This window comes from Copadichromis virginalis, linkage group LG15 (genome assembly GCF_057382275.1).
Source record: "Copadichromis virginalis isolate Kocher_CV1m ecotype Utaka linkage group LG15, C_Virginalis_male_GT1.1, whole genome shotgun sequence".
NCBI lineage: Eukaryota > Metazoa > Chordata > Actinopteri > Cichliformes > Cichlidae > Copadichromis > Copadichromis virginalis.
Window position 1 is genome coordinate 6,044,301 of NC_140632.1, and position 21,940 is coordinate 6,066,240.

Below are 21,940 nucleotides of genomic sequence, written 5' to 3' on the forward strand. Positions count from 1 at the left end.
GAAGAGATTTCTGATTCCACTTTGTTATCCAAACTATTCTACTTCAAAGATAACTCCAAAAATGTACGACCGGAGTTAAAATTGCTGTTATGGTCTGGTTGAACAAAGAAGCAGATTCCTGTCATAGCAAAATTATATTATGTCAATTTAGTTGAGTCTATATTTTTTTTAGATTAGCACCCATTGAAGTTTAAACCCACTTCATCTACCCACAAAAAGTTTAAAATATAAATAGTTTCAAGGTAGTACAAATGGTAGTGTGCATACTTATAACTCCCTTGTAAGAGATCTGCGGCCCTAAAAACTTTAATAGCCTTCTGTATGTTAAGCCATGTGTGGCAAATAAAACTGTATAAATTAATTTGATATAGAGTGACAAAGGAGCAGCATATTAGAAAAATATCTGTCTTCTCATATTTCCAAGTTTCAAGTATCATTACAGATGCGCCTATACTGTAGCGCTTGCCCTTCGTTTTCAGATTACTCGTGTGATAAATGGAGAGGCTGACATCATCTTGCTTGCTCCATTAATACAGCATTCTTCACATTCCACTGACAACAATAGATATTTTCTTGGCCGCTCTCTGACCGATCAACCTGTTTACACTTCCTTGTCAGATCACAATTATTCATGAGAATTGTCCAGAATGGTGAGAACAGGAAACGCGGTTTTCTCCGCAGCGTTCCTCAAATCCACAAACAGCCAGGAAAGCATCGCGGAACGATCTGAAGCGCACCAGCAAAACCCACGAGGGGGGTTTGCTCGCTGTGGAGTAGAGGGACGCAAGAGGAAGCAGAGGAGACATGAGCTTGTACGCTTTCTTCAGCTTCCACGACACCCACATACAAGCTCGTAGACACAGACACACACACATCCAAACATCAAAGCGCTCGGATGAAGGCTACAGCATGAACTGAAGCCTGGTCAGTCAGATCCTGCTGTGTTGCTGGAAAGCAGCGAGCTTTGATGCAACATCTTAATAAATGCAGGGTCCCAGCTTGTGGTTTAGAGAATGGGTCCAAATAGCTTAAGAATGAGCTGCACCAAAGCAGTTGGCTTGTTGTGGGCTCCAGTTGCTGCCTGGCATTGCATAAGAGCTCAAGAATACAATGGTTTTTCAGCAACGCATGTTATAAATAAAACCACAGAGAGCATTTGATGACAGCGGCTTAACTCTATCTCAGATCCTCTACTGGAAATGTTTCTGACTGCAGACATCGTGCGACGTGTTTTGATTTTTGCCTACCATGCTTTACAGCTTCAATGCTTTCCCTTTAAAGAGTTTTCAACTTTTGCCAAATATAATCAGTAAGTAAGCATGAATAGGCCATCTGCAAGTATATAAAAGTGTAATATCTGCTATCTTGTACAAGCACTATAATAAAAGAAAGGGTCTGATATTGCCGACATTAACAGTGTTGTATAAAAAAAGCAAAGCTGTTTGGTTTAGTTCAGCTTTATGAAGAAAAAAACAAAGCCCATATGGCATTGTCTTCATAGTAAAGACAGTTTTGTGTTATCAGCTGCACTCACCTGTTAAACTGCAACTGTCACACTTTTTATGGTGGTGACATTTTAGCTGGACTGGAGACATAGGGCCATAAAGCAGATAAGCGGGGGAATATTGAAGATGATTAGAAACCATTATTGGCAGAAAAACTGATGTGCTAATGTGGATCAGTAATCCTGAACCAACTCAAAATGCGTGAATTGAATAAATAGGTGCAGCTCCTATAGAGCGCACACACAGATTCTGTTTAAAAACACCTCATTAAATCAGAAAGAGTCATCAACATCGCAGTGTCAACAAGTTACAGAATTAGCATCCGAGAGTCAAAAAAAAGGGGGGGGGAAGAGCTGCACGGCATATGGCTCAGTCAAGCCAATGCCATTGTGTCTCTGCGGACCCACTGGAGACACAACAGGTGTGTCAATATGACAAGCATTCAACCAATCCATCGTGTCTCCCTCATATAAACACTGAATAAATATAGATGCTCTCCATTTTCACTCTCAGCAGTGCACAGAAACAACAGATGAAATGCAAACACTTTGAGATCGTGCCGAGGTCAAGGGAAAATCACAGACTATTTAAGCGTGTCATCATCCGTTAAGTCATAAATATACACTTTTAGGAGGGGGGGAAAGCAGCTTTTGTTGATTCTAGGTGACTAAGATTTTAAGATTAATCAGACTCTAGTCACATGTACTTGGACACATTTGTTCCCTTTTCATAAGCATAGCATGCACACCTACAAGAAAAAAACGGGGGGGAAATAAAAGAGTTGATGGAGGAGTGCACAGTTCATATGCTCAGCACTGACTACAGTATTCAGTGTTTTGTCTTCAACAACCTGATTATCATATTTTCCAGAAGCCTCCTCCTCACGTGGGCAAATGGTGTTGCTGCACAGCAACAAGTTTTGTCATATCCCCAGCGTTCACGTAGGAAGTCATTTTATTACACTATTACTGTAGTTTCCTCTTAACAAACGCTCACATGATGCCAAACAGAATTTAGATGAACAGGTTGGAGAAAACTGGCTCGTGCCCTCCGCGAACAGACGATAGAAAAACGGTGCGTCGGACTGCCAGTCTCCCACCAGATGGTAAATGAGAGAGACACGGGCGATCGAACAACAAATACAACCGATGAGATTAATCAAAAAAACAGCCAATGGATATGAGGGGGGAAACTGAGGTAAAGAGTGGGTTCCAAAAATTCAAATAGGGATTCTTTTTCTTTTAAATATCCCCCGGAAGTCTTTTCAATACAAATTCAATAAATAACATGTATAAATTTTATGTGATTGACATTCTTTGTGCATTACACTGGCGTCTACGTCATCCTTAGTGGGTAAACCTGGAAGTTATTTATTTATTATTTGCGTCAAACGGATTTAAGATAAGACAAATTGTCAGTTTAATAGTTGGATGCATCACCGCTGCCAATTTCAGGCCATCAAATCAAATATTTTATCTCGAAAATGCGGGGCTCAGATTCCTATTAGATGTAAAAGGCCGCGTGGAGAATAAATCAGTTTTACGCACGCGGGTGAAACCACGCGCAGTCTCTCCGTGTGTGTTTGTAGGGTATCACACAGAGAGAGAGAGAGAGAGAGAGAGAGCTCATTTGCATACAGCTGAATAGTTAAGTCCCCCAGTCCTGTACACCCGCATGAGGGCGAGAGAGGGACACGCGCCGCAACAATAGGAGGCACGCTGCCATTAACCGTAAAAATACTTGGGTGGGCATGAAGGGGCGCACGCGCTGCAACATTAAACACAACTAGAATAAGATGTTCAGAAAGGAGAAAAAACAGAATGGAAACATAATACGAAATGTAGGTGGGTGTGCGTAAAATACATTTTTTATTGGAGCTGAGCAAAGGCCCTTTTTCTAAATTAAAGCAAGCGTGCGTTTTAGTGGGATCATTTGGGTTTGGGAGTTGTAAGATATTGGCTCTTGTGCTTCTGGGTTTAGTCTGAAAAAAAGTAACATTCTGAAAACTCAAAAACAACTCAAAAGATTGTCTCCCCCCCTGTAATCGCATTTCTGCTTTCATTGTTTGTCTTACATCCCGAGGGAGGCGCACATGTGACCCCACAGAGAGTGGAGGGTCCTGGAAGGATAGCCCAAGTGTGCGAGGCTCCAGTGCTGCAGTAAGGGCTAATTAGGCGTGCAATTGAGTGGAACCGGGGGTTAAGGAAGGTACAAGGAGAGTAGGACAGTAATTGAATTTCTGCTCTCCATTCTCGAAGTTTCGGCTCTCCTGCGCTGTCCCCTCTCATTGTGCAAAAAAAAAAAAAGTCTAAATGTGCGCCCCGCATATTGTGCGCTAAAAATAAGTCAGCAGATGTTGGGGGCTTGTTAATAATCGCCCGGTATCCATGGTGGTCAGTCATCTCTCTGCCAGTGGGTATTAAATCTGGATAATTGTTGGGGTGGAAAGAGAAGGGGGTTGAATATGTAAAGTGGGCGGTGCCAGTTGGGTGAGTGGCAGTTTATGTAATGAGCAGCGCAGTGGTAGTCTATATATCTGGGAGGAGACACACTAGGGTTCATTCAGTAGTAATAAGACGAGTGATGAACGTCCGTGGCGCACTGACGCACCGACTTGAGCACCAAAACAAGGTCTGAGCCGCGCGCACACAGAGGAGTTGACCATTGTGGAGTACAATATCATGCAAGGAGAGGACGCCTGCTGACGGAGTGGGACACAGCTGTGGATATTGGTCTTCCCTCACCTTTGGATAACTTGGAGATTGGAAACGCTTCCTCTGGACGCTTTTGACGCACGGCAACAAGGAGCTATTGAGGACTAATCGGGAGTGGAGGATTTATAGTGTTTCGTGGAAGGGTTTTTTTCAATACCCTATTTGTTTACCTCGGCGTCAATACTTCGGAATAAGAAGGTTTTGCTGCGTGAGTGGCTGGTGACGCGGCTGCCCTGGAGAAACAAGAAGGATGGCAGCCTGGTTCACCTTTACCATCGCATTTAGCACCACGTTAATATCACAGGTATGAAAGAGGATCTACATCTCCTTGGTGGTCCTGAGACCTCGGCGAAACCAGATGGAGAGCCGACTGTTTAATTTTTACCCCCCTCCTTTTTTTAAATAACAGAATAAGCTTCATGTAGCTGCACGGCGTTTTCTTAAATAATATTTCCTTCTCTTTTAGGTATTTGGATCCGGAGTTTTTGAGCTGGATCTCCACGAATTTAAAAACCACAAAGGTCTGCTTGCAAACGGAGATGCATGCAAACCCAACTGCAGGACTTATTTTAGAATTTGCTTGAAGAACTATCAGGCTGTGGTCTCTCCAGGTGACTGCATCTTTGGAAGTACAATGACACCAGTGCTGGGGACAAACTCTTTCAGCGCCAAGGACAGTGGCACTTTACCTACACCGATTCAAATACCCTTCAACTTTGGCTGGCCGGTAAGGGCGTGGAGCAGCACATCCACTTTATTTGTTTCACTACAGCGATTGCTATTATGTTGATTTCGGGGAACTGCTATGCATTTTGGGAGCGCACCAATTATTGGTCAGCTAGTCTAATCCATATCATTAGGTAATACTCTTTCGACTAACAGATTGGACTGCTGCCATGTCGTTCATTTCAAAATCCAGAAAGGCTCTCGTGATCACTGTGACACATATTTCCTCGTGCAGTCTTAAGTCTGATTTAAATTTCTCTTCTCAATTAGCAGGAGCCTATGAAATACAAAAATAAGCAAGATTTAGGCTCTCGTCTAAATTGCGAGCACTCTTTTTTTAATCGCTATAGTATTTGTAGCATGTATTAACGGCATATGTTTTCTCTTTAGGGGTCCTTTTCATTAATAATTGAAGCCTGGCATTCACCTTATGGAAACCTACCTGTAGGTAAGTGCAGCCTTTTTTGCCACAGGAGGGAGCTCTGTCTGTAGGTTTAACACACTCCAGTCGGTTTACAATTTTTGCACACTTAACATGCACGAAAGCAGAAAATAAATTGGGCTATTAAATGCAGTTTAGTCACTGAAGTGTTCCCCCTCCACCTCCCGTTAATTGTTCATCATTTCAGACAATTTTCACGCCTATTCATGCCTTTTGTTATGAACTTCAGAACACCTTTTTCATTCTTATACCCAATACAATTGAACTTCCTCTAGTTTATTTTTGGCGTGGGAAAGAGCTGTGGGCTTTGGTGAGAATACTCAGTGCTTGCCAAAAGCCCCTGACTACATCTTCCTGTATTTTACACCTTACTCTGTTCTGCCCTTTGGAAGAGGGGACTGGGCCTGGGAATGTTTTTGCTGACGGAAAGAAAGAGGAAATTTCAACCTGAGTTTATCTTTCATCTAAGCTGTATGGGATTTGATAAGGGATGCAGCTTGGCACTGGGCAGATTATTAAAGCAAAAGTGGATGACTTTTGACCTCGCAAGCCATTTATGATGCATAAGTGACATAAAATCATAATCAATCCAGGACATGGGCAGGTTTAAACTCTAAACTTCCTCCATTAGTTCTGACTTCCTCTTCCTTCTCCTCTTTTTTCTTTTTCTTCATCTTCTTTCAGAAACCAACAACCAAGACGCTTTGATTAGCCTCTTTACCATCCAAAGACAACTTGGTGTAGGAACTGACTGGTCTCAGGATACACTGGCCAATGTGCAGACAGAGCTGAAGTATTCGTACCGATTCATCTGCAATGAAAGTTACTACGGAGAAAGTTGTTCCAAAAAGTGCACGCCCAGGGATGACCGATTCGGCCACTACACCTGCACCCGTGATGGACAGCTATCCTGTCTGCCCGGCTGGAAGGGGAAATACTGCGAAGAACGTAAGCAACCAGCTACATAATCTTTATGTTTTACAACTGTCTGGCTCACTTGCTATCAGTAGTCTATTCTTGGTGATCACAGTCTGTAGTTGCTTCAACTCAATCTGATTGTAATGAGTTTTTGGATAGTGTTCTGCAGGATTTGGTGGACAGGCCTTACCTTAAAGTGGTTAACTGTCCAATACTCTGATGAATCTGTTTCTGTACATCGTCCTTTGCTCTTCATAATCATTATAATGGTTTCTGCCTATAGAGAGAAATGCATAAGTTTGATATCAGCTGTTGCTAGTATGTGAGTTGTGTAACCCATAGGTCATCATCCTCAAGGCCACAGGATGTTTGAGTGCTATAACTAGACATGACCTCATGATATCTGGCAAGTCTGATAGGCAATTTTGGTGTGGAATGCATTTTTCATAGCTGTTTGCTTCATATAATTTGTAATCATGTAATTCTGACGTGCAATTGGTGGGTTTGTGGGTACTCATTGAATATGGGTTTTCTTGGCAGGGGCAGGCTTAGCACGACAACAGGCACATTATACTTGTGCAAACCCACTTGGCCAGATCGTGCACCAGCACTCCCAAGATTTGGAAAGTTCTGAATGAGCCTATGAGGAGGCTCGATGCCATTTGGCTCCACAATACCAAGGGCCCCCTTTCACCAAAACAAATTAATCAAAGAGTAGATTGGAAGGAGGCACCGTGAGAGTAATAGTTACCATGTGCTGGATATGTGGCCACACGGGTGACAGCGGATCTGTCATCCATGTCACTTGGCGGTGAAAGAGAAATTGGCATGTGCTATTTTGACTGTGGCGCCAAATTCTAACCAGATGGGCTCACGTGTTGCAATTACACACACATCAATCGCCACTGACTACAGAAAATATACATGAGAAAGACAGATTGGGCATCTTTCAGAGGCCATAATTTGCCTTCTCGCTCACACGCTCCCATACATAAATTTTAACAAGCCCGGCCGTTCGGGGCCATAGTGTAGAGTTTGAAGGAGCTTAGTAGCAAACACATTAATGCAGAAACACACACTGTGGACACTTGCGCACAGTGGTAGTAGTAGTAGTCACGTGACACAAATGGCTGGCTAACTTAAGCTAAATCTACGCGTATTAGCGAACATTTACCTGCCGTTTCTGTCCAGGTAAGTTAAAGGAAGAGCTGTTAATTTCTGTTTACTACTGTACCTTCAGAAAGCGCGTGCCCGGTAACTTAATCTGCAGGAGAGAGGGGAGGGCGCGAGGGGGTGCGCGCGGGCATTGATAGAAGGAGCCCGGGCGACTGCACGCGCCAAGGTTAATCGCAGCATTATTATCCGCCACGCGCCACCGATGTTTAGTCCCCTTCCATTGTTGGGCGCGCGGTAGTGGCAGCTGCAAATATGGTTCTGGCAGACCACAAACAACAATAGTGACAGCTGTCTGCTATTGAGAGCGAGCATCTGTTCTGGACTAAACCGGCCGCTTACTGTCAGTCGCCTGATATGTTGCCCCGGCGAATCAGTGTCATGACCGGTACACTTAAAACAGGACAAACAAACTCTCACCCACACACACACACAAACGACCCACCCAGTGGCAGCTGTGGGTGTGGCGGACAGGTTTAGATCAAATGGAGGCTTCTGAGGAAAGTTGAGCCTCACCAAGGCCCCGTGTACTTTAATATACAGAGCTTACAGTTGGCTATTTCAAGGAAAGCCTTGGTTGTTGTGTGCCTAATGGCAGTGCAAGGGGCTTGTGTGACATTTTAGCTTATGGTTTATTTTTAACAGTATGGAAAATGTGAAATTGTCACACCTGATGTATTGTGTCAGGAGGAACAGGTGGACAACAGGCAAAGAACAGTAAAAGAGCAGCACCCTTACTGTAAGTTTCATTTTTTTCTCTCTCTTCTTTCTGCTTGTAGCTATCTGTCTGGAGGGTTGCAGCGAGAGGAATGGAAACTGCACCAAACCTGGCGAGTGTGTGTAAGTATTAATAATTGCAAGTGTTGAAATATGCGTTGGCTGTTAGGAAAGGAGCACATATGGGCACAGCGTCAGCTCCTTTCATGTGGAAGGCCTGGGTTGTTTTTCACTCAACTTCTTCACTCAGCTGCCTCCCAGTTTATGCGCAACAAAAGCACTTTTATCATCCGAGGATCCACATGAGCTGAAATATTTCCATATGATTCATTAAGTGAATCGGTCCGCGCCCTCTCTTCACAGCATCACTCACTGAGTTCTCCGCTTCCCATGTTCCCTCCTTGTCACTGCCCTATCTCACTCACCAGCGTGGATAATTCACACACACACACACACACTCACCCACTCGCTGTGGGAAATTCCTCCTGATTTTTTATTTTTGCCCTCTTTTTAGGCACAAATCCACCGTTCCCACCACTAAAACCATTCCAGATTAAGGTTAAATCCTTTAGATACCAGTAAAGCTGCTCCCATGTCTCTGCGCACTAAGTAACAGAAAAATGTTTTAACCTTTAAAAGAGCATCTTAAGTCCCACGATCTTAGGAACCTTTAGGAAGCATCTTAATCTTTAAAAAATATTTTTGCTTGGGTATTATTATATTATAATTAGTAATCTTTAAACACAATAAAGATCCCTGCTTCCAGCCCCACTCTTAGCATTAACGTCTACACATGCTGTACATACATTGTATAACCTACCTGTACAAATAAAGTGCAGTTTCACTGAGTGATGAGCGATGAACTAACAAGATTTTACTACTACAAGATCTCACTTTTAGCCAAGTGAAAGTTTGTTTGTTTGTTTGTTTTTTTCAGATTTCTGTGATGCATTAATTAATCATCTAATGATTGTGTCCAACTGTGGTATGACGCAGTTACTGATGTTAACCGATTTCTTAATATTAACATCCAATTAATCTGTTACAGGGATATTTAATCTGAGTTATTTGATGGCTTAAGACTGCAATCACAACACTTTTAGCATGAGAAAAAAAACAAAGACTAATGTTTTAAATGTCTTTCGTTTTTGTTTTAATTTTTCAGATGCAGAGATGGCTGGCAGGGCACGTTCTGTGACGAGTGCAGGAAGTACCCGGCCTGCAAGCACGGTACCTGCCAGCTGCCGTGGCAGTGTAACTGTCAGGAGGGCTGGGGAGGCCTATTATGTGACCAAGGTACGCCAGACAACTTGGCTCACTGCTGCTATTCCTTTTTAAAAAGATGCTCTCATATTACTTGCACCCTGTTTTCATTTGAATTAACTTGAAAGCATTAGTAAATTAGGTTTCCTCTGAAGTGTTCTATTCATAGCTTTCTACACATCCGGGGGTAGATTGGTTGTGTGTGTGTGTCTCCTGCAGACACCCTGTAAACAAACACTCTTCTCCTCTCTCCCCCAATCCAGACCTGAACTTCTGCACCCATCACCATCCCTGCTTGAATGGCGCCACTTGCATGAACACTGGCCAGGGAAGCTATACGTGTACATGCTTGCCAGGCTTCACGGGGGTCAAATGTGAGCTGGAGATGAAGGAGTGTGACAGCAACCCCTGCAGGAATGGGGGGACATGCACAGTAAGTAGGAAACTGAGCGGTGCATGCCCACCTTTAGGTTTCAACATTCACTGCTGATCATACTTACTCACTGACTTGTTTTTATTTCCATTTCTCAAGAATCTGGAGAGTGGCTACATGTGCACCTGTCCCCAGGGCTTTGAGGGTTCCCACTGTGAGCACAGCCTGCTGACCTGTGCCGACTCTCCCTGCTTCCACAAGGGGAAATGTAAGGAAAAGGACAACGGGCGCAGCTACATGTGCGAGTGTCCCAGAGGCTACACCGGGCTCAACTGCGAGAAGAAAGTGGACAAGTGCACGTCGCTTCCCTGCGCTAATGGTACAGTCTTCCTTTCCTCTTTGCCCCCCCCCCCCCTTTTTTTTTCTGAACTTCCCTTTCCCCCCCCACTCCAATTCCTGCCACTGGAACAACAGGAATTGGTGGGAACTTGGTGTCTATTGTCCTCCATGTAAACACTCAGCAGCTTCGAGCAGCAGCTTGTAAATGTCACCACAGCTTGCTGTGGTTGTTGATGAAAGGGGACAAATAGCCAGCGCAGTTCAATTTCTGTCCTCATGTAAACACAGAGGGCTCTGGGATTGTTCTGCGCTGGGAGAACAATATGCAGCACTGCGGTCACACTGTGGATTCAGTGGAAATGTGTGAACTCAAGCAGCCTCGCGGGAGGGATTACGGAGATTGTGTTCTCTGTCTTTGATTTTGAAACGCCTCAGTGTCGAAACGTCTCTCACTCTGTTTGCTAATGGTAGCTTCTGAGTTTCCTCCGAACCTGTATTCGTTGATGCTTATGATCTACATCCGCTTTCTCTTTTTTTCATAGGAGGTCTGTGTCAGCTCCATGGTGGCATCCGTGTGTGCAGCTGCCGCGCAGGGTTTACCGGCCAGCGCTGCGAAATCAACATCAACGAGTGTGCTGGAAACCCCTGCCTTAATGGAGGCACCTGCCAGGACCGAATCAACGACTACACCTGCATCTGTCCTGCCGGCTACGGAGGGCGAAACTGCGACCGGATCCTGAACGAGTGTTCCCTTCGGGCCTGCCTCAATGGGGGTACTTGCAGTGGGGGAGGTGGGCCGGGCAAGTCTCCAGCAACTTGCAGCTGCCCCGCTGGATTCACTGGACCCCAATGCGAATATTTCGCCGTCACCTCTCCTGTGACCACCGGAGAGAACAAAGATGGTTTCCAGTGGGCGGCGGTTTCTCTGGCTGTTGGGCTGGTGGCACTACTGGTGGTGCTGTGCATGGTGGTCTTGGCCTTGAGGCACATCCACAGGCAAGCCCAGAGGCAGCGAAGAGAATCAGAGACTATGAACAACTTGTCCAGCAGTCAGAGGGATAACCTGATCCCAGTGTCCCAGCTCAAAAACACCAACCAGAAAATCAGCCTGGAAGTAGACTGTGACTCAGAGAAATCAAACTTTATTCATAAAAACTATCACTTGGACCCTTACAACTCGAAATCAAAGGAGTTCAAGGACGAAAAGTCACAAGAGGATAAAAGTCTTATTTATGACAAGGGTTTAGATGATAAAATGCCTTTGAGTAGAGTGTACAGGTAAGAGAAAACATCTTTGCATGTCTTTATACTCTCGTCTTGGCTGCGATAATGTCTGTTAAAGAACTATTTATTCCACTCACATAGATAGTGTGTATATATACAGGGCTCTGCTGAGTAGAAATGACTGTTATGTATGAGAAGCCTCTGTCATGTAATCCTCATTTGCACCCAACAGTGGGCCCCCAACCATACATTGCTCTTCATCCACAGAGTTTATATTGAACAAGTGCTTAGCTATGTACTCTTCTTTGCTGCTTCGCCGCATGTGTATACACCTAACGCATAGTTCTGCCATGTGCTTCTAGTTTGCATTAACACAAAGTGTGATTTGTGTTTTGCAGCGAAAAGCCAGAGTGTAGAATATCTACAATATGCTCCTCGAGAGACTCCATGTACCAGTCGGTATTTGTTATAGCGGAAGAGAGGAAGGAATGCGTCATAGCGACTGAGGTAAGGCAAATAAATAAATAAATGAAATGAAATAAAATCACGTCTTCATCAGCATTGCCTTAGATCCTCTATTTGACATCCATTAGGTTGTCTCAAGTGCACGATTCCTCACTAGTACACCAACATTCATAGGAGAAGATGAGACTTGCTGTTTTTCCCTGCATTATTGGTTTCTATAAATTATGCTAGCTACACTTTATCTTGGCCATATGAAGACCTAAAGTGAGAACCTATAATGATTTCTCGCACATGTTTGGCTCTGCTCAGTCTCAAAGGTGCTATGTTTTAGTGCTGTGGCTTTTAGTGGAATTTTTAGGATGTTTACTTCCAAGCAAAACATAACAGTGATACCAGTGCGTTTGAGCTAAAGGAGTGCTTGGAAACTGTTTTTAATTTGCTGTTTTTATGTTGTTCAAATTATTTGGTGTAACTCCATTTTTTTCTCTCTTTTATCCCACAGGTATAAACTGTGAGTGTCAGAAGGCAAGGGAACGAGGGGGGGAGACACAATCAAGGCAGAATGTAATATTCTGGATTGTTTACAAATGCTGAGAAGAGACTGGAGATCATTTTAGATGTTCACTGCTGCTCTGGAACACTTGAGAACTGGAGAGGGCAGAAAAGTCTGCTCTGCAAAAAGGAAAGAAAAACAAAAACAACAAAAAAAAGGACAGAATTGAAAAACTTTGACCGAGTGTTTGTATGCAACACATGTACAGTGAAGGACCTCTCTCAGTCGCGACAATGGTTAAATGGACTGGCAAAAAAATAGACTGACTGCACGAGGTGTGACGACAGCATCAGTGAAATTATTAAACTTCTAACCTTGGCCATCCTGGACAGTAAAAAAAAAGAGAGAGAGATAAAGGGTGGATTGTCGCCCTGTGTATCTAACCTGGCCTTGTGTGATAATCATGATGACTTTGACAGCCAACCAATCAGTAAAAAAGAAAAGGTGCCTAAAGATTTGACCACTCCAAATCCGCCCCCCCACCTTTCTCCTTCTTTCCAGCCAGCTTCGCCTGCTATGCAAGACTCAGGGTCTAGACGAGTGAACTCACCCCGTGTCACAATCCAACCTCACCACTGCTGAGTTCTGAATGTCTGAAACTAATCTTCAGCCGTCAATCACGTGGAAAAAAGAAATTTGGGGGGGGTGGACACGTCATGCGCAAGGGTGAAGATCGTATGCAGCCCAAATTCACTAGAAGCCTTAAAAAAACGGGGTTTGAATGCTCAGTTGTGTGCCCCTGTCTATCCTTGGATCGATTTGCACTACCAAAATAAATAAACAAAAACAATGGGGGAAAAAAATACTTTGAAAATCAACAGAGATTTGAAGAGAAAACCACAGGAGCACAACAGTCAGTGCAGTGCCAGCACGATCCAAGAGAAAGGGAAAAGTTTGCGCATAGAAAAAAGGTGTTGGGGTTTTTTTTTTTTTTGTTCTTTTTAATGCAACTGAAAACAAGAGACTCAAAACGAGAAGAAAAAGACTGTCACACCACTGCCTGCCTATAATGAATTTCAAAAGTACAGAACCAATAATGTAATTTTTTTTAAATGAGTATTTCCAGAGTTTTAATTTAAATATGACACACTGCTCTTTATATGTTTTATAATGTTATTTTGTATATAATGCATATTTATAAGGACCAAACTTCTGTAGAATAAAAAATTCTGTGAAAATTTCTGGAAAGAAATTATTTATGAGGCCTTTTTTTTTTTCTTTTACATTATTGACCGTGTGTGTCTAGTATTTATTTATATCTGTTTAGCTTCATTTCAGCCAACAGCATTGGTTTAATCAGTGCTAACTGCTCTCCTGCAGTAACACAACCTCACATATAATGTTTTGGACATTTGGTAAATGAAGGTCCTTGAATGTAGTATGTCTACCTCGAGTAATTCCTGGAAATGCTGTTGGCTCTGGCCCCACTCACTCAGCCACCCACCCACCCCCTTGTTTCTCTCTCTCCAGCCCTAAATTGGCTTGAAATTCAAATCCGTTTCCACGGATACCACCCCCTCAAGCTGGAAATGGTGAAACAAAGCCCGGTGCGGGGCAAAAGGGGGAATGCCTCCCCACCACCACTACTCTTCTCTCTCTCACCCCTCCCTCCTCATAAAGCTCGTGCACGCAAACGTGCACACACGCGCAGCCGTCCAAGCAGATGCCGTGGGGGAGCGCGGTGTGAGTCTGCAGTGCCATAAAAACAGCAGCATATGCCAAGCCTCTCAGCCTGTGCGCACGACCCACAGAGACCTCCTCCCATAAAAAAATACACTCAGGCACTTGCAGGCTCCCCAACTGCTCTTCCTCCCCTTCAGGGTTAAGAGCAATATTTCAATGCCCGGTTCCGTACCACCCACTCCTCTGCAAACAAAGCTGGAGAGAGGACCTGGCACCAGCAGAGAGGAGGGTGAAACCAGATGGAAGCCAGCGGATCTGTGAGGATTCCACATAAATAAATAAGTCAACTTTTCTAAAATAGAGATCTTTATCAGAGTACTCTTCTTCGTCTTGCTATCATTTACCATCCTCATCTATTTGGAAAATAGCCACTGTTCCACACAGTTTGGAAGAGCGCTTAAGGATCAGTGTTTTTATTATTTTTTTTTTTATTTTCTCTTTTTTCCTTTCTCTCTCGCTCTCTTTCTCTCTCTCTGTGTGTGTGTGTGTGTGTGTGTGTGTGTGTCATGCACATTATCAGAATCTCTCCTGACTCCAATTAACACAAATGCTGCAACAGTCAACACCCCCCTAATCAGCAGCAATCAACACTCAGCAGAGAATCTGGATGGTTTTTCCCTCACACACACACTCATCCACACACACTCATCCTGTCAGCCCGTTGACCTAGGCATCCTCATCCTCAGCTAGGGTGTGTTCATTAAAAAAAAGGAAAAAAAGAAAAGAGTTTGGAAAGGGGAGCTTCCGCACATGCTCGGAAAAAACATACGTGCTATCACAGTGATGAATCACCCAGTTAAAGGCCTCTCGCGCTGTGGTCATCTGTTACCTGACCCAGCCTGATAGCGCTTCCCACCGTCCCCACACTCACACCTACGAGCAAGAGCGCTCTCTCATCCACACTCCATCGCACATGCTAAGGCTCTGCTCTTTGGCCTCTCGGTGTCCATAACACAGTCAGGCATTTTCATTGTGTTATAATCACAGCATCCTGTTTGTGACCCGGTGACATCAGTTCCTGTTTCCTCCCTGATTAAAAAAAAAAAGGGAAAAAAGCAGAACATGCCACTGCATGCTGACTGCTTTTCTCACGCATCGTTTTCATTTCGTTCTGTACTTAGCTCGCACACATGACTCGGGCTCTCAGGAAACATCCTCAAAACAAGCCAGGGCCCAGACAAACACACTAATCAGTGCTATTTATTCCCAATCTAGGAAAAGGGAAGAAAATAAAATGTATAAATTGATGTGTGAGCAAAGCAGATGTTGAAAGTGCCAATCAGGAGTTGAAAGTTGCAGGTTGTCTTTCTTTTTATAGCTGGAGCTCTTGTGGTTTGTTAAAATCCTTAAGTGGCTTCAAACAGCATGAGTTTGTTATTGTTGGCCTATGTGTCCTTGCCCTGCCCTGTTGAGGTGAGCCTGATCCAAATATTGATAGTATCGATACCAACCCTGGTATCGGTATTTGTATTGGATCAATACTAGCACAATCCGGTTGTTCAGTGATGACGCGACGAATCCTACTTCCGGGTCTAAAGTAGTGTGCGTTTAATATGGCTTTTGTGTTGTTAACATGTTTAATGTTATGTATTTTCTTCTATTTGATCTCAAAAAGCTCCTAAAACAGTCAGTGATCACTGTTGACCTCCCTCGGCTTTTATTACCGCTAATCATTTATTTAAGCTCAGTTTTTAAAACCCTAGGATGTAACTACAGCCCAGCCCATGCAGCAGTATATGAATGACTAACCTCGTATTGTGGATGGATTATCTCAGTTGTTCTCCTGGCTGAAGTTTGGTCCTTTTACAGCATCCTGCCATGCGATTACATTTGTTCCTGACCACCGAGAACACTCACATTAACTTTTATCGAGTGGAAAAAAAGTTAGCTTGTTTATATTATGCTAACATAGCTGTGTCGCTAGCGGTCACGTAGCACATCATTATATACCAGCTAGCCCAACTTCAGTAACCCTACAAACGTCACTGCTGTTTAGTTTTCTGTCTTCATTTATGTTGGAAGTGATAACAGAGCTGTACGTTTTAATTTGTTTCCAAAACCCCGCAGTCAGGACATGCTATATTGTATTTAGATAGAAGCTAGCGAGCTAACTCCTTGCTAACTTCTAACTCCGTTAAATGTCATAAATTCGGTTTTCATGGATGCCTGGATGTTAAACTCAATTGTTACACCTGGTAGAGCAGAACGCTGATCATTTTATTAAAGATGAAAGACTTTAGACAGTTTTTCAACTCTCAGTAATGCCATAGTGATCGTTTGATATATGGACCTGCAGTGGAGTTTAGACCCAGACACGGCTAGTGACGTTAGACTGAACAACCGGATAAGATTGATACTTTGTTGCACTATGAAAAATGTCTAAAACTTTTTCTGTTCAAACATCACGTTTATTCTAGTTATAGCCTACAGCACATTTAAACAACAGAAGCTGACGCAAAGTGCTTTAGAGACAGACATATGTACATTCAGGGTCTCCAAAAACAGTTTCAAAATACAGTTTCAAAAGCTGAAAGATGTGTTTTACTGTGTTAACTGAGTACTATGCAAAGTAAAAAGCACCACAGTGATTTAGTAGTTATTAAAATGTGTTAAGAAGTTAACAAATTGATGATGACTCAGCTCATAAATAGTGACACACACTGACACACACTCTCCCCCACTTAAGCTGCCTTTCTCGGTTATACTTATCAGCATCTGTATCTGTACTGGTACTGGTATCTGCAATGCTGGCCCTGTATTTACTTAACATCAGATTTGCAGTATGGAGCAGCACTACTGTCCTTGCCCTGCTATTATAGCTGTCTCATTATTTAACACTAGGTGTCAGTAAGAACCCCCCCCCCCCACACACACACACACACACACACACACACACACACACACACACACACCCCACACCCCCACACACAGGAAACAGGGGATCAGTACATGCCAACATAAAACCTGCAGGAACCCTTATGTTTAACTTAAATGCCACACTTCTAGAGCAATAAGCAGATCTGCTTTTACTTGATCTACAACCGACCTTTAATCAAAATGTAAACCAGTCAAACACACTGTACAGTTTATTAACACACACCCTCATCTAAGATAAACATGCACTGATCATAATTCCTTCATAGTTTACTTTTAGATCCAAATCATCTGTCCTAATTACCCCCTAACCTTTTATCTAACATTAGTAGAAGAATGCATACCCTGAGTCACTGCATATATGTGCGGGGAAAAAATAGGGGTCGGGAGGTTTTACTAGGATATCAGGACTAATTAAACATGTAGACTGTGTCAGCATGAGGCTTGAATGATGATCTTAGATTGGTTTGAAGGCAAAGACAAATGAATGTATGATAAACGGACGTGTGCAAACATCGGAGAAGTGGGTGCCACTGAAGTCCTTAGCAGGCTGTGGTGAGAGCAACACGAGATAATGTAGCAGAGAGCTTGAGAAGCGGATGGACATGAAGGCACAATGGGCTGGAAGCTCGTGCATGCAGTAGCTTTAGATTTATGAAGAGCTGATACTGGCCTGGCCTCTTATCAAGACAGGTAATGCCAGCTATTTATAGATAATCTATGTATTGAGCACAGATGAGCCTCTGCTATAACTGTATATCAGATCTAACAAGAGTGGTGAGCATTTTTGTGCGTTTGATCAGATCTGAGGCTGGATCTTTCTGTCCATCCCATGTCTTTTATTTTGTCTTGACTGAGTTCCATGTTTTAGCTGTGTTGGCACTTTGCCATTTTCTTTCTTATCTTTTTTAACAGGGTTTCAAATGCATTTTAAATCTTACATGAAGTAGAAACCCATACATGCTATTATTTTGCAGGAAATCCAAAGAAAACACACTTGATTATTACAATATATATGAGGGAACCTGTGTTTAAATAATTCAGAAAGATTATGCTTCCTGAGTATAACTGCAAGAAAAGCATTGAATCTGGTTACATTTTGGAGTTTAAGCTAGTAGGCTTTTTGGTGATTGTAACCTACAATCACCTGCTGTACCTACACAGACAGAAAGAGAATCAAAGCTCAAATTAACATGTTATGGTGTCGTAATGGGTCCCAATTAGATACATAATGCATGCAAAGACTGACTTGAAAAGATGAACGTAGCCACAGTGAAGTTATCCAGTGAATGGCCCACTTCCTTTTTGAAGGCTCGACTTGGGCTAAAGCCTATCTAGGGTGAAATACACCCTAGATACACCCTGGACAGGTTGCCAGTCCACTGCAGCGCTAACACAGGGAGACAGACAACCTTTTAGGCATACATACACACCTACAGCAAAATTTGGAATCTAACATGATCATTTTTGGACTGTAATAGGAAGTCGGAGTAGAGCCCACACAAGCAGAAGGAGAACATGCAAACTCCACACAGAAAAGCCACAGCTAGTTGGTGGATTTGAACCCAGGAACACAGAAGAATAAGTATGTAAGTAAGTAAATAAGTAAATCCTATTAATTCATATATATATATATATATATATATATATATATATATATATATATATATATATATATATATATATATATATATATATATATATATATACATATGATTTTTCTTTATTTTAATTTTAGCCACCATCAGTTCACCCCACAGTGACACACTGCTTATGTATTATCAAAAATTGAAAAGAGAAAAAGAAAAAGAAAAGACTAATACATACCTAGTTTACATAACATAACCTGTGTGCTTTTTGTAAACTTTGAATTAATGACCACTTGAAAGTAACTGTGATCATTTAATCAATATAATAGTGATACTAATAATTGGTTCATTTGCAGCTTAAGTGACTGTATTTTTCCAGGATGCCACAAAGTGAAGTCAGGAACTCTGACTTTTTGAGTAGAATAAATAAATCATATGTTTTCTCTCTTACACATGTACATCCATATAAGGTCCTGTGTAACTCCCTGCTATACCAGATGTGGTTTCCATCTCTCCTGTGTAAAGTCATATCTTTCAGTTAGAATAATTTATTTGTGGTTTGTATCAAAGTGAAGCAGTTGTTTATGTGCTCTTTTTACGTGGTTAAATAAAACGATTCCTATAGGGAATCTCCCATAGGAACATCTGATGCAATGCCTTGGTATGTTGCTTGGTTCCTGCTGAGGCCCTGAAACGCTTTGGGAAGTTGCATCAGCCGTATGAATCGCTAAAGCTTGTGAAGAGAGTGACAACGCATTGGAGCAATCACAGAGTTATTTGTTTTGAGTGACAGTTCATCGAGCAATCGCGTTAAAAGATGGCAATGCCGGGCAAGTCATTTTTAACCAATAGTGTAACGAATTTGTTTCCTAGTCCCGCCCTATTTGGCGCACCGAAATCTGTTTGGGCAAACGGGGTAATTTGGTAACGCCCCTTTAAATATGATTGGTGTTAAACGGTAGGAGAGGACCCGCCTACGTCCTGCGGACTCTATAAAAGTAAGATCCCTGCTTCGCCATGTTATCGAAGAAACGCGTCAGACAGACAGATACATCTTGGCGGGTATATTAATACCATCTGGGCGTTAAACGCGGTAACATCTGTAAATCCTCGATCTTTTAATTCGGTTTTTTTTTTAAAGCCAACCATCACCAGCCGGCAAGCAGCTGGCAAAAGCGGGTTTTGTCTTTTTTCGACATTGAGCTAAGGGCCAAAGCGGCTGCCATGGATTTTTAAGGCATAATGCGGCATCCCTAATGCAATGGCAATGCACAGTGCAAGGCAAAACAAACAGCGAAATTCCATCTTCGCAACTGCCAAGCAGTTGGGCTCAAATACCGTCCGCGGTATACCTGCGAGCCAACCGGTGCCTCTGCTCCTGGACCGACGGAAGCTAACGCTAGCTAGCTAGTCATCTTAGCTGGTTTAAAACAAATCATTCAGGAAAAAAGATCCATTCATTCATTTGAACGTCGTCAAAACTAACGATCCAAAAACAATGAAGCCTCAAGATATCATCGCCGGGAAGACCAGCCTGTGGATTTTCGGGTACGGGTCGCTGGTGTGGAAGCCTGACTTCAAATATCAGAGGAGCAAGGTCGGTTACATTCAAGGCTACAAGAGACGCTTCTGGCACGGAGACAACTTCCATCGTGGGAACGATGAGTTGGTAAGATGGGGCATATGTTTACTTGTTAACGGGAACATCATTAGATTGCTTAGGGTGGCATGATATGTTGAACAGCTGGGCTCACACTGCATCAGGCGTTGTCCGTGACGTGATTTATTTTTTTCTTCTTCTCTGCAGCCCGGAAGAGTGGTGACGCTGATCGAAGATGATGACGTAAGTGGAACTTTCTGCTTCCTATTGGTTTACAGTAGAAAGTGCAGTGGAGTTTCCAGTCTACATCAGTTAATTGAATGATGACTTAATATGTTTTCATCTTCCTCCACAGGAGACTACTTGGGGTGTGGCGTTTGAGGTGGCAGGCTCACAGCTGGAGGAGTCCCTGAAGTACCTGAATGTGCGAGAGACGGTCTGCGGAGGCTACATGACCAAAATGGTGGATTTCTTCCCTGAGGGGAATGACCAGCCTCCGGTTCAGGCGCTGGTTTACATTGCCACCTCCGACAACCCTCTCTACCTGGGCCCGGCCACCTCGGAGGAGATCGGTGCCCAGATCGCAATGTCCAGAGGGAAGACGGGCCACAACTTGGAGTACCTGCTCCGGCTTGCGGAGTTCATGAGGAGCAGTTGCCCACATGTGGAGGACCATCACCTGTTCTCCATCGAGGCCACAGCATTGACCATGGTGTCTTACCTGTTAGCAGCACAGTAGCTCGTACCCTTTGTTTCACTAGCATGTAATGGAAAGAATACACTACACATGAGGCTTTGATCTGCCATGTTCTACCTGTGTTTTACATTCTGTAGCTTCACGTCCTCATCACCATCCATTGTACTTGAAAAAGTGGAAAAAAAGAAGGGTAGCTTAATACAATCCCTACAATGTTCACTGTAAACACTGTTTTTCTTCACTAACTGTTTTGATTTGTACGGTGCAACTTCCGTCCAATTCAGAAGGTACTGCTGTCGCTCGTGGTTGAGTGCGTTGATGTGTCAAAGAATAAATCTGACTCTGAAAAGTTGCTTGTGACAACTGAGTGTCAAGTAAAATAAATACCAATTTAAAAAAGTGGAAAATGACTGTTTTTGTGTGTTATTGCTGCAACAGAAACTGTTTGTTTAAATGAGCTGTGGCTCATTTAAAAGAAAAAGGCTCTGTTCTTGGTCAGGAAAATCTGGAGGTATCAAAAGTGGCAGTTTAATGAGTGCACAGCAAAGAGATGTATTCTAGAGAACTGATTTAACCAGAAATCCTATAATAAAGTACACTAAAGGAGAAAATGTTTCTGTACTGCATTTTCCCAAGGAGTATTTTGTGGGGTTCCCCCCTCCTGTTTAAAAACAAAAACACTAAGCACTCAGTGTGAAGATTGCAATTGAACCAGCTGACAGAACTTTTTCACACCAGCTAATAACCTGTGGTGAGGGAGGCTTTCAAGGTGTTTGTGTGCATGTCATAAGAACACAGACCATGAGGGTCTTCTCTTGCCAAGAAGCAGCTTTTCTGACATGCTCTTGGAATAAAAACAAAAAACAGACGTGCTGGTTCACATCTGGTTTGCAGACTAACTCAACAGCAATGTTCTAAGAAGTCAGTAAAGCTTTTTGAACAGGTCTCCTGAGTGCACATATACAAACATACGTCAGACACACCCAAACATTGGCCGGAGCAGCTTGTACCCTGGATGTGATTCAAGTCCAAGAGTCTATCTAGGTGAAAAGGCTTATATAACTGCTGACCGGGAACAAGTCCAG

General features: G+C 43.0%; 2 protein-coding genes across 2 annotated transcripts; both read left to right on the forward strand.

Moving 5' to 3' along the window:
* The first annotated feature begins 4,082 nt into the window (after nucleotides 1–4,082).
* On the forward strand, nucleotides 4,083–13,593 carry dll4 (delta-like 4 (Drosophila)). Its single transcript, XM_085431501.1, has 11 exons — nucleotides 4,083–4,523; nucleotides 4,686–4,946; nucleotides 5,336–5,393; nucleotides 6,072–6,335; nucleotides 8,258–8,318; nucleotides 9,361–9,491; nucleotides 9,722–9,891; nucleotides 9,991–10,210; nucleotides 10,713–11,448; nucleotides 11,793–11,901; nucleotides 12,362–13,593. Exons 1-11 carry the CDS (start codon nucleotides 4,470–4,472, stop codon nucleotides 12,365–12,367), a joined length of 2,070 nt encoding a protein of 689 aa, XP_085287627.1. The 5' UTR covers nucleotides 4,083–4,469; the 3' UTR covers nucleotides 12,368–13,593.
* A 5,974-nt stretch (nucleotides 13,594–19,567) lies between these two features.
* Nucleotides 19,568–21,262, forward strand: chac1 (ChaC, cation transport regulator homolog 1 (E. coli)). The gene is made up of 3 exons (XM_085431502.1): nucleotides 19,568–20,227; nucleotides 20,366–20,401; nucleotides 20,514–21,262. Exons 1-3 carry the CDS (start codon nucleotides 20,057–20,059, stop codon nucleotides 20,895–20,897), a joined length of 591 nt encoding a protein of 196 aa, XP_085287628.1. The 5' UTR covers nucleotides 19,568–20,056; the 3' UTR covers nucleotides 20,898–21,262.
* The last annotated feature ends 678 nt before the right edge of the window (nucleotides 21,263–21,940 follow it).